Source organism: Phalacrocorax aristotelis, chromosome 4, assembly GCF_949628215.1.
Source record: "Phalacrocorax aristotelis chromosome 4, bGulAri2.1, whole genome shotgun sequence".
NCBI lineage: Eukaryota > Metazoa > Chordata > Aves > Suliformes > Phalacrocoracidae > Phalacrocorax > Phalacrocorax aristotelis.
The window spans coordinates 54,191,358-54,204,999 of NC_134279.1; the positions used below are offsets into that span (position 1 = coordinate 54,191,358).

At 39.4% G+C, this 13,642-nt stretch overlaps 1 protein-coding gene across 4 annotated transcripts in view; it reads left to right on the plus strand.

The window, feature by feature from the left end:
- The window catches only part of SCFD2 (sec1 family domain containing 2), a 207,670-nt gene that overhangs the window by 24,147 nt on the left and 169,881 nt on the right, over positions 1 to 13,642 (plus strand). For all 4 annotated transcript variants that reach the window (XM_075091468.1, XM_075091467.1, XM_075091470.1 and 1 more), the window contains exon 3: positions 12,016 to 12,143. In XM_075091468.1, coding sequence (XP_074947569.1) covers positions 12,016 to 12,143 — 128 coding nt within the window. The remainder of the gene's footprint in view (positions 1 to 12,015; positions 12,144 to 13,642) is intronic.

Sequence of the window (13,642 nt, forward strand, 5' to 3'; positions counted from 1 at the left end):
GCCGTCTGTAATCAGATGAAACATTGTAGAAATGGTGTCTGACTAAACGATTATTGAACGTGACCATATTAGTTTAAAAAAAAAAAAGTGAATTCTGTGGCAAAAAAAAAAAAAGCTCTGAATGTTTTCTAAGAAATTTTTCACTAAGCAACTGTTCTAATACTAAGCTGATATAGGATTTCTGTATTACTAGTTGTAGTTTAACCTCAGCCAGCAACTAAGTACCCTGCAGCCATTCGCTCCCACCCCCACCCCTCCCCAGTGGGATAGGGAAGAGAATCAGAAGAGTGAAAGTGAGAAAACTTGAGGGTTAAGGTAAAGACAGTTTAACAGGTAAAGCAAAAGCCACACACACGAGCAAAGCAAACCAAGGAATTAATTCACTACTTCCCATCAGCAGGCAGGTGTTCAGCCATCTCCAGGGAAGCAGGGCTCCATCACATGCAATGGTTATTTGGGAAGACAAACACCATAACTCAGAACGTCCGCCCCTTCCTTCTTCTTCCCCCAGCTCTATATGCGGAGCATGACACCATATGGTATGGGATCTCCCTTGGGTCAGTTGGGGTCAGCTGTCCCACCTTTGTCCCCTCCCAGCTTCTCGTGTACCCCCAGCCCACTCGTGGGTGGGGTGGTGTGAGGAGCAGAAAAGGCCCTGACTCTGTGTAAGCCCTGCTCAGCAGTAACGAAAACATCCCTGTGTTATCAGCACTGTTTCCAGCACAAATCCAAAACGCAGCCCCATACTAGCTACTGTGAAGAAAATTAACTCTATCTCATCCAAAACCAGCACGCTAGTCTATGTAAATGGAATAGAATAGGAGTATTTATAAATTAATTTTCTTTTCAGATACTGTGTGTCTCTGTGTGTGCATGCATTTGTGCTGACTTTTGTTATGGTAAAATACAGCCCACAAATTATTTTTTTGCTATCTTGAATTATTTTTCCATTTTGGTTTAATGTACGCTGGTGTCATTGGTTTACACTATTACTCTTTGATACTGGAAGCCACAATGAGTGGAGTTGCATTACTTTTCAATAACATCATTCTGTGCGCAGCTGCATTGTCTCATGTATGTGGTTATTAGCAAGTAAAGTTGTTCTGTGTCATGGATGCTGAAGTATATGTTAAACTTTTTGGCTTTCTGAAGCCAAAACACTTCTTGTATGTGTATCACAGCACATATATAAATACGTCTATATTTAGATCAACATGAAACAGGACTGTGGTTAAGATGCTTGTCCTTACAAGTTTACATGATGCTTGGATTGAGGAAATATTTGATAAAACTTAAGATGGTGGGTTTGGCAAGTGACGAACCTGCTTCAGATGGTGGTTGACCACAGTCATCAGACTTGTGTATATATTCTATTTTATAAGTATGGCCGTCTGTAAAGTAGATATATGAATGAGCCAGAGTAGTTAAGTTTCCTTTTTCTTTTTTTTTTTAAAGAAGGGGGAGGTGTGTGGCAAAACATAGAGTGCTGTGTTACCATTCACTTTTATTGGGAGGCTTTTTTTCCCCTCTTTTTAATGAGTTCCTGATGTGAACAAAATCCTTGCCAACCTCTTAGTAATTAATTCTTAAATTTTACTGTAATTCAGTTCACCTGTGGGACCAGAAATATGTCAGATTTTAAGAGTCTGATTTACTGTCCATTATCTGTGAAGGAAGGGAAGGGAATTCAGTCCCAAGCAAAGAGCTATAGGAAAACAGAGTGGTTGTGGGACAGTTTGGGGTTGCCATGTTGTTTGTGTTGTAAGAACCTCCGGAATTGTTTGCTTTTAAGTTCTCCCATGCTCCACTGATAACAGGGAACACATTTCTTCCTCGTTTGGGATATAGTGGTCATGGTTTGATTGGAACACAATGGTTTATGTGAAACATTGCGGTTTTGCAACTTAAAATTACGATGTTGTTTTAAAAGCTGTTTTGAGATAATTCTTTCACAATTCTTGTCTGTCTGAAATGAGCTTATGATTTTGTGTATTCTCTGCATTTTTTTAGACTTTTGCTACTACGTTCATGAAAATCCTGTTCCATACTTCATATGTTTCATTGTAAGATGAACTAAAACTTATTCCCATGATGCTCAGTGAAAAAATTCAAAGAATACTTACCTGTTCCTCTTGGTCTTAGTCATTGGTTTTGGCTGGTGAATCTTATTTTCTCTTCTCCTAATGGTAATTAACAGCCTGTTTCATCATCCTGCATCTGAAACTGATTGCCCTGATGTGTCAGTATCTGTAGGTATGCCTTTATGAAGCTAAATCTAATAGCTTGAATATAATAACTTGCGTATAATAACTGTCCCCTCGCTTACTCCTGTGTTTTAACCAACTTCCCCCTGGCCCACTAGACAGTATACCCTTTGTGAGCCAGAGCTTTCAAAGAGGTAACCCCTGGGCTCTGCCCATTTGTTTTATGTCCATGTTGAGTCAGCTGCATGTGAAACTAGTAGCAAAGGAAAACTTGGGCTGTGTCCTGTGGAGCTGCCTGGCAGTCCCTCCCAGCTACCAAGGACTAGGCACAGCAAGTTCTCTGCTCCCCCGTTTGATTTGCAAAGCGATCCTGCATGCTGGGTCGGCACTACTGACACAGGGGGATCCGTACTAAAGTGAAAACAGAGGAGAGGAGGCAAAATATTATGGAATTTTTAAGTTCTAGTGGCAAATCATGTCTTTTTATGAACAAATCTACTGTATTAGTCCCATTAATTCTGTACTTTCTTGCTAAGTATACCTGTATATTGAACAACATACAGTGAACTGATCAATAAATTCCTGATAAAAATGTGCTACTTCCAACACTTATTACTTACAAATATTTCAGGTAGTCCAGAAGAGAATCTATTGTAAAACTTCGTGGCAGATCATCAGCTCCCGTTTTTGCTGGCTGCAAGCTGATTTGCAACACCTTGAATATTATCTCAGAACTGCCTTTAAAATGCGTGGCAGCTTCTGTTTTATCTATCTGCTGTTTAAAATAAGTGTTTTAAAATACATTGGTGGCAAAAGAGTGCTAAGAATCTAGTCTATTTTTAATGATCTTTTTTCTTTATCTTTAGAATGAGATTTTTTAAAAATTAAAAATCTATGCTGTTTGTGTCTTGCAGAAAAGTAATCTAATTGTATAATTTGAAAATGAAGTTTGCTAACATCTAAGAAATAATTTGGTCATATAGGACTATGTTACCTATAGAAGTATTTTAACAGTACATAAACATTGATATACTAGGAAATACTCCTAGTTTGGGGGTAGTAAATAGCGAAGTATATTGCATAGGCAAGGCCTCTAGTTTTCTTTCTGGGAAAGTTCAATAGTTTACAGAATTGACAATACTGTTATGTGAACCTTCCTGGTTTAGGACTTGATTTATTTTTTGCTCAAGTATCTGATACTGAAATATCTTCTGAACTTTGCAGTGCACTTTGACAGATTAATTCCTCATAGCCTCTTCCATCAATTTTTGTAGTGCGATTATTGCTTTAAAATTGCTGTTTGCAGCGTAGAAAAATGCAAATCTCAAAACCTTATGTGTTGTTGAGGCAGAAAAGTTGGTGTTTTAACAGCACTCCCCATGACCTTCAGTGAATCAATTGTTTTATCAATCATATTATGCTAGTATGAGTTAATTAATTAACTTGTTCTTGATGTGACACAGCCTTCCTGGAGTATACACAGAAAGGAGGGAGGGGGAAGAAGGGTCTGTATAAACACCACATGCAAAGGCTGAATCTATCTGCCTGCCATTAGCCCTTTATCTAAGAGGCTCTTGGCATATAAATCAAACAATAACCTCTCTGTTTTGACTCGGTGCCAAAGTACACAGCCACAGTTGAGTCTAGAGCAGATTACACCCACCCAGTGGCTTGAGGGCTTGGAGTGAAACTGGGAAATAACTGTTAAATTATTCAGGAACACGTATGTGTTCTTGAATGTTGGCTGTGGGACTTTTTTTTTAAAAATTACCATTTACATGTTCTAATCAGAAGAGCCAATACATGGGGAGGCATTTTAACATACATGAGTGAGGGTGTGAGAATAATGTTCTAAGCCAAATGTCTGTGAAGAGCTTGTTTTTTAAAAAAGTTTTGTGTGTTTTGCCATGTTGCAATATTTTTATTAATCTATGGTGAGGGTGGTAATATCCAATGCTCCTTCTGTGGTTTTCTGCAAGCACTATACCAAGATGACGTTAGCTTTCTGTTTACCTTTTTGCCTAAGGTTAGGATGGATGGGGAAAATAGTTCAAGTTCCTACTGTCTATGAGGTGTGTTTAATTAGGCTGAGCAGATTTGCCAACCATATAAAACATCCAACAGCATTATTACAGTCTGCTGCTAAGAGCCATTTTAAAACCTCAGGAAGTTGTCATTTTACTCTCTTAGAAATAAAAAGTCTTAGTCCCTCTGGGGATGTGAAATTTACATTTATCTGAAGATAAACATTTTAGGGGTTTTTGTGTTTTTCTTCAAAGAGAGTTGCTGCATTTGAACACACATTGGCTAGCCTGTCAAGTGCATGCAGTCGGGATGTGCCCAAACACACAGCAATGCTAGAGACTGAAGTCTTGGAAATACTGGTAGCTGTTTCTACATAGAAAATTTTTGATAAATTGTATTAGAGCCATTTGGTCACTTTAAGAAGGGTGAAATGAAGAGCAGCTGCTTTCTCTGAGCCCAGCTGTGTCCAGGCAGCGCAGCAGTGTGGAGGTCAACTCTTCCCATCCCCACAGCATTCCCCACAGCATCACCACGCATCCCTGCAGCATCCCTGTGGTGTGGAGCAGAGGCTGTTTAGGGGAGGCTGTTCCATGTGTCGCTGTTGGTTCTTTGCAGTGGGACTGCTGTGTGTGGAGTGGGGTGCAGTTGGGGACTTGGCTCTGCCCCTGCCCCCCCCCCCCGTTGTTGGGCTGGCATGCATCTCAAGGAATGCACGGTATATCTGGCGTAGCCTTGGCGCAGCCTCCACTCTCTCAGAAACAGTAGGGGAATTGGAGGAGGGAGGACGTCTCTTGATACGTGGCCCCTTGCTCCAGGCTCCTAGCCAAATTGTTGCATCTTATTGCAGCCTTGTGCTTCTCTTCAGTTTATCAGTATTTGAATTACATATTGCCAGCAATGGATTTGTCCTTCGTAGTAACGGTCTTCTAACTACCCTGGTGGTGGTTTTTGAAGTGCTGTGCACTTAGTGTGGATGTTGAGTCTTCTTTAATCGAATGGGAGTCATTGCAAAGGATACGTTGGCAACACACTTTTTCTTCTTCAGCAGTCACTCTGTTTTGAGCAGCTTTGTGGTATTAATGAAGGTCTAATTTAATCTTTACTGAATTTTTCCCTCTTCTCTTCTTCTTGTGAAAATATACAGGCACAGATGAGCTGTAAAGCTATATAGACATAGGTGAAAGTTTTGCTGATACAATAACCACAGAATCTGTCTCATGCTGAGACTGTCACAATTTTCCCTCCGATTTTTTTTAATCTGTAAAAATACAAACACAACTACTTTGTCATGCTGAAACGTTGTCATTTCAGCTGGTTAATTTCTGAAGCCCATTCACTTTTGTTTTCTGTCTCTTATTCAGAGTCTGTGTCAGCAAGTTGCTCTTTGAAATCCTGTGTCCTTTGCCAGGTGTAGAAATAACCACATTGGCTTATTCTTCCTTAAGAACACGCTCGTATGATCTCCTCCTCCTGGATACTTGCTGTTTCTGATGTAGGCTGTGCTTTCACCTGACCCCAAGCAATTTAAAACCGAAACAAAACTGTATGAAGTCGTCTTTTTCTTTCCTGATTTGAGCTACAGGAGATCTGGGAAGAAAACCCAATGTAGACACTGACTTCTCCATTTGGCCTTTGAAATGGTTATGGAAGAGGCTCTTGGCCTGTTTATCAGTAAGCCTGGGGACACAGCAAGGGTTGCATGTAACTGAAAGAAAAAGTTTGTTGTGCCAGTGTTTTATAAGGAGAAAACAGGATGACCTGAATTAGTCCTGTGAGGCAAAGCAGTCCAGGCAAAAATCCAGCAATAGATAATGTACATGTCAATTTTATTCTCCTTGACTGGAAATTAGATCATATTAAAATAATTTTCAATAGCTTGCCAGAGGCTACAGATGTGGCTGATAATTTTGGTGATTATGGTATGCTGCTTGGACAAGAGTGTTTGACTTATTTCCATTTGGTTGATTATACATGCTGATTGAAGAAATACATTGCCAAACTAATATAAATGCTAAGGGGGTTAAGAATGGTCTATTGGTAGATCTGAAAGCATAATCATAAATGAGGAACACTTAGTCATTGAGTGGACGTATTTTCTGGTATGGGCTTATTGCTTCTTGACCTTTTGCTCTTGCATTAGTGACTTGGAAGACCATATTTTAATAATTTATTAGTAATAGACAAGACCTGGAGCAGTGAAGGGAGTAAATATCTTTCTGTACTAGTGGTGTGAAGCAAGAGGCATATAATTTCAGCCAAGTCTGAAATTGTGGTGTTGTACATTGGACCCCCCAGAGTAATAAGTGTCCCCAGGTTTCTCTCTTTGCCTTTAGCTTTGCTACTCTGAGAGTTTGTTTTCCATTGACTAGCGCTTGATTTCACCTATTTCTAGACTACTACTTACAGCTTGGTAATAGCACATCCCAGTGCCACCAGCCTCCCCTGTTCTTCCCAAAAGCATTCAAAATTAGTAGCTTTGAGACTAAGCCTACAGACCATCACAGATAGGGGCATTTTCTTTCTATCAGATAACCTTGGCAGTATTGTCCTTGCAGGGCCGGGCCAGACCAGATCAAGAGAATAAGTTACAATTATTTTAACAGATGCGAGATTAGGCGTTTGATTGTGAGCCTGTAAATTTCTAGATCAACCAAATTAGATCAGGGATCTGAGCTGTGTTTAAAAATTACCAAAGTTTTTCCTGACTCAGTGCATAATCCCACATGGAACATGTTGCCACAGCTGGAAGGGCTACCATGGGAATGAGAACAAGTTCCTGCGTGGTGAGTGCTGCTGAGGCTAGCACACCATCACCAAAAGAACTGCTTACCAAACTGCACACCTACTTCTGCTCAAAGCTTTGGCTTTTTCACCCTGGCATCTTGCTACCACTGAACAGCAGATTTCATTGAGTGGTCTTTCCTTTGGTTATTGTAAATTTGGGAACCCAACTAGTTATCCACTTCATGGCTAACTTGTTCTAGTCTTGATTTTTATTTTTATCTTTCCATCTCTCCTATCTTTAATTGAAGAAAGAGTGCCTCAGGAGGCTGCAAATCAGAGCTGCTTTGAACCGTCTGCAGCTCTCTTGAGTCAACATAGAACATTCCCATCTTTCTGACCTGCTTCTCATCAGCACCTGTTTCCTGGCAATATTGCCAGCTGATGTCTCATTTTAGGATCTGTATAGATTATGGGTCTGATGATTTGGTCCTCTTTGTCTTCATAATTCAACTTTGAAAACTGGCATGCAAATAACAGAAGTAGGGAAGCTACATCTTTTAGGTGTCTAGATTTTTCCCTCTTCCTTTATAACTTTTTTTGTTGTAATTATAAAGTCCAAATTATATAGAGTTAAATTTTAATTAGTTTTGGAACAGAGACTGTCTCACTTAAAAAAATGTAACATTTTTGTATGAGGGGAAGGGAGAAGTTTGAAATTCAGATGTCTGTCAAAAACCTTGCTTTATGTATATCGAATGGTATAGCCTTGTCTAATGGGGCTTTTCAAAGACTTCAGCATTATCTCTGGACATAACGTAATGTCTTTGTGTAATAAAATTCTAATTTGCGTATCAGATAACTGCTATGCTTTTTAAATTATTATTATATTCTGTTTTCTGAGATGGATGGTTGATTAGGTACTATGACCATAATGATAAAAGGGACAGGGTGTCAAAACCTGTGAGCAAAACTCTAAGCTTGTTGGTGAAACTGGTTAATGGCAGAAGCCCCTGAATTTTAGTGCTCCCTTCTCTTTGTCAGGCTTGCTGTGCTCTACAAAACATTTGTAATAGAGGTGAACAGAAGTGTACATTGTATTATTTACCTGTTGTTGTGGGGTTTATTTTCAAGGGTGGTTTATAGTTCCTGATCTATATTGTAGTGTAACTGTAAAGAATTCGTTTTCTTAAGCAAAACAACACAATTCAGACAATATCTTTGAAGTTTTTGTAATGCATAAAATATTTTTTTTTAATCTATTTAGTTTCAGAAAACTACTTTGAGTGCAGTGGTTCACTAGATAACATGTAAAATCAATAAATAACCCTTGGGAAGTCAAGGAATGCAAGAGGAAGGAGAAATTTTAATTGGCGTCCTGGATCCCATACTAATCACTGGTTACAGCACTGATGTCATCAGATTAGGGCATTTGGACCAAAGCAGAGGACCTGCAGATGGGAAAAAGAGGAGGGGAAGGGCACCATGACAGGAGCTGGAAGGCAGTCACAGACAAATGTCTCACCAAAACAGGAAGATAAGATAATATTGTTTCCGAGTGTTAGAAATCTCTAAAGGGAAAACGTTGCGGTAACTTCTCACATCAGGCAAGAGGCAACACCAAAGCCCTGTACTTCATCATGCTGACTCATTCCCAGCAGCCATTCCTGTCTTGTCATTGATGAAGTTAAAGAATGGGCAGCTGTTCAAAGCAAAAGCCCTTCTCTGAAGGTGTAATAGAAGGGGAGTGGGGAAAGTGTTTTCAGCAGAAAACATACAACTACTTTTGTTGGTCCTTTTCCCCTATAATAAATGCTTCCAAAAATATGGCTGAGCATGGGAGCTGTTGCTTTCTGTGGATCAACCTAGTCGGTTGGCTGTGTATGTGAGCTATGAATATATATTGATCTCGTCCTGTTTATGTATTGTTCTATATATGATACCTAAACCACTAGGTATTCTGCAAAGTGGTGGGAGGAAAAATGTCCACAGAAACTCCGTGGATTACAGAGAGATCCAAGCATACAGGAGTGTGGTTGACCCCCATCTGCTTTTACACTGTACCACAGTTGTTTTGCTTTTTGCTATTTTGGTGTGCTAAAGCAGCCCTAAGGGATTATGCAAACTTAGGTCCTTGAGATTAAAGAAAACCTGCAATGGCTAAAAGAGGAAGAAAGAGTTTACAAAGCAAAAAGCAAACCTTCCCCCCACCCCATTTTTTTTAGTGCATTAGTATAAGTCATTCTTTTTTTTTTTTTTTAGTTTAAAATAATTATTTTGATATTTTTGAGCATTTTTATTGTTTAAACTAGTAGCAAGTAGAAGTACCAGCTGAAACAGGGACCTGTAGTGATTATACAAGTGGTTTTACAAGTATAGGATACGTTGCTCCCAAAGACCTTGCAGTCTAAATTGACAGGACTGATCAGCATGTGGTGTGGAAAGGGAGAGCAGCAAGGAGGTAGAAAAATGGTGAAACTTTGCCACGTACATTCTGGTTTTGGGATGAATTTTCCACGCTTTACTATTCGCTAAATATCTTCATGAAGTATAGGAGTGAGAATAATGAGACTACAAAAACCTGTAGAAAAAATTGGGAAACTTTTATTTTAGCTTCTTGTTTCTTTTGTTTTAAAATCTTGGCTCTTGGTGTCTATGTTTATGTGAGACTCTGCTCATATTCATGGTGATGAAGAAAATTGGGAAAATGAGAACAGGTGAAAATCTTAAAAAAACAGTAGCTTGACTTTTCTGTCAAATAGGAAGAAACATGTTTTTAAAACTAGCTTTCTGCTGGTTTAGGCCTGATTCCTGATCTCTGCAGATTTTTATTGGGAACTGCATGTTTAGGAGGAGGTCAGTTAACAGCAAAGTGGTGGCCTCTTGCAATCCAAACCTCAGGCATGCTTGTAAATGACAGTGAGACATACCCTGTGAACGTGATGTGAACAGGATCAACACGCTGCATTTAAAAGTGATGCTGGGTGGGTAGGACTGAAACATAATAATTGAGCAGATAGTCTGTAAAAGTAGCATATGCAAGGATCCATTACTTAAGGGAGATTTTGTTGAAGCATCTGGTTGCATTGGAAATCTCTTTCTTATTCCTTGCTCTATCATACATTATAAATCAGCATGATTTTTTGTGTGAGGAATCCCGTTGGAGCTGCTGCCCATGAACAGTGTGCAGCATCAGTGCTCAGATCCCACTTGGTGATGGAGTAGAGGGAGCTGCTGCAGATGCCTGGGCTGCTTCGGGATGTGCTGCCTCTTGCCTCTGTCACTGGAGGAAGGTCAAGTGGCACTATGTGAAAGAGAAATGGAAAGACTGTGTCAGGTCATCATCTGATTTTTTTTCTTAAAGCGTGGCAATAGAATGAAATTTGCTGCTCTTTGTCGTGGTTTAGCCACAGTCAGCAGCTAAGCACCACGCAGCTGCTCACTCACTCCCCCCACCCCAGCGGGATGGGGGAGAGCATCAGAAGAGCAAAAGCAGGAAAACTTGTGGGTTGAGATAAGAACAGTTTAATAATTAAAAAAAGTATAATTATTATGATAACAATGATGATAATATAATAAAAAGGAAAATGATGAGAGAGAGAAATGAAGCCCAAAAATAAAAGGAATAAAAAGACCCACAGGAATGCAACTGCTTATTGCCTGCTGACCAACGCTGCCGGTCCCCAAGCCGCGATCACTGCCCGCCCCCCAGTCAGCTCCCCGTAGTTAATATATTGGGCATGAAGTCATATGATATGGAATATCCCTTTGGCCAGTTTGGATCAGCTCTCTTATCAGTGCCCCCGGCGCGGCATGGGAGGCTGGAAAAGTCCTTGACTAGTACAAGCACTGCCCAGCAACAACTAAAACATCAGTGTGTTATCAACATTATTTTCATACTAAGTCCAAAACACAGCACTGTCCCAGCTATGGTGAAGAAAATTAACTGTAACCCAGCTAAAACCATGACACACTTATTCATGTGTGGTTTGTTCAGAAGAAGGGTAACTCGACCTTCTTTCCATGGTCCTTTCACCCACGCAGGCCTTGAGAGAGGATGTGGGTTCCTGGGGTGACAGGAGCAGGGCTTGGCAACCCTCTTACCTGGTTGGGCAATATCACAGATTGCTGAACACAGCCCTGCTGTTGCAGCAGAGCATATGAACAGCTGCACTGCAACAGCTATCGAACCAATTGTTGGGAGTTTTTATTTTCTGCGAAACAACACTTGTTTTGGTATGCTTATAAGCATGTTGTAAATGACATCAAAACATATTTAGGAATTAAATGCCTCCTGAGGAAAAAAACAGCTTTTCTTTTTTAAAGCTTTTTCTTTAAAAACAAAAATAAATTAAAAAAAAAAATCCAACACAGTTAATCCCAGTGTGTGGCTTTAGCCCCAGGCGAGGGTTTTTCTTCCCCTCTCCTCCCCCCGCTACTGAGAAAACACTGAATTCATTCACAACAGCAACAAATGCAATGTCCTGGAGGAGACAGAAGACTGACAGGGAACTGAGTGCAGATGAGCCACACAAACTCCTAATCTAAGTTTAGCAACAGCAACAATAAAAAGGAAATCTGTAAATACAGAAACTCTAAGGACAGTTGCATTCTGCTATGGGTTATTCTTTTCATGTAAGGAGAATCCATGAAAGCCAGTGTGATGGTAGTTCATCAAATCATATCAACAGCCTTCAGCACTGGAAGTATTGGCTTTGGGATTTAAACTCTCACAGGGAAGTAAGAGCCCATCCTTTCCGTAGCTTTTTGGTAACTAAAGAAGTTTGGACAATTTCTAATATTCCTGACAGCAGTAGTTACTTTGAGGCTGACGTGCTTATTTATTATATGTAAATTCTAATGCTTTATAATTGGTAGCAAAAAATTCTACATTTGTGTTTTCGCTAAGAAACATAAAGTTTTTATATCGCTTTATTTTTGCTTGTGTCCTGCCTACCTCAGAGAAGTTACTAAGCAGAAGCACTCATCTTAAAATATAAATGTTGTCTTAAGCTTACTCCATTATTCAAGCAATGTTTAGTGTAACCCTGTCATTTTCTTATAGTGATCCAGCTGCCAAAGCTCTCTGGGAGTCCTTCATGAACCTCAAACAAAAGGAAGCTGTGATGGAGGCTAGGAGACACCTTGTGGAGGCTGCGAGCAGAGAAAATTTACCTATTAAGATGAGCATGGGTGAGTAGTGTGACATACCCTTCCCGCTGTAGTGGTAATGTGAAAGATGATGTCAGCTCCTTTTCTTCCACTTAACCCTCTCGAGAAAAACTCATCCCCATCCTTGTCCATGGATTTCAGGTGAGCATCGTGGCTACCATAGGACCTTTCTGGTATATAAGTGAGAGGCAAGTGTTTTCTTTTAAATACAGCAACCTTAAAGTGATTAAGAGCAGTGGTAAAGCAATGGAGTTCTATGAAGGAGGTTTTTAAAGGCATACAAATGGTTAGCAGTGCTGCTTGTCTTTATTCTGCAAAGTGTGAGATTTTGGGTATTCTTAAAAAGTTAGCAGGATTTGTGTCCCGGAAGCAGGAATTGCAAGTAGCAGCTGATCTGATGAAAGTTGTGCAGATCTTGGATATGATTACATTACACAGGTAGTGATTACATTACATAGGTGGTGAGGTTTATGTGAAGTAAGACTGCCTGGCTCAAGAGACTTTAAGCTGAAAACCATGTTTAGGCACTCTTGAAACCTGAATTCTTCAAAATATTAGGGATACAGAATATAACATAATGACTTTCAAGAGCTTTTTTAGAACCTCATTCTCACTATATACCACATTCAGTGTAATGAAAGAATTGATATTATATTAGGCTTATAAAAACAATTATATTGCTCAATACTGCAATGATTTTTTTTCATTCTGTCTTCTCTAAGAGTATTTTATGCTGAACTTCTCATCAAGAGAGAAAGGTCCTCACAGAATAAGAGCAATAAGCTTTTATCTGGGACTCCAGAGTAAAATGCCAAGGTATTATAGAAGAATTAGATGCATGGCCAACTCATGAAATCTTAACCAGTATAACATTTCATATATTGTATGGTCTTTACAAATACCTACAGCATACATTTAGTACATTATTAACCAGAAGCACTGGATCTGCGCAACAGTAATGCTGTAAGCTGTTTTAAAGAAATGGAGAAGGAGCAACTGAGAGGGCTATTGCAAATTTGACTGAAGTAAGGCATAGTAAATGATAAAATCTTGTTTAGGCTTTTGCTGATAATGAGTGTCTGAGTATTCACCATAATAATATTAAGAATTTTTCTATTTTTCTATTTCCTGTGTCTTAAGAAAATTATTACTGTTGAAATTTAACTTTGTTTAAGAAGTAATTACTTCTTGTGTCTGAGAGGTGCTGATCCGTCTACCACCTTTGCTGCTTTGGGTGAATGATTAGATCAGACACCTTCTCCTCTGTGTCCCCTCCCATTGTATCCAGTGAAGGCTGCAATAACCTTGTTTTTAATCCTATTAGCTGGCACTTACTGATGGCAGCCTAAACATCTGACATATGTGGACCCAATATAGTGCTATGTAAAAATATTTAAGAGTTGATGATGAAACAAATTTCTGGCACTATCATTCTTGAAACTTGTTTTTGTTCGGAGGATGCAATTAGGTGGAAGTGTAGCTATAACCTTTATAGAGTTTGTTATTTATTTCTGAATTGT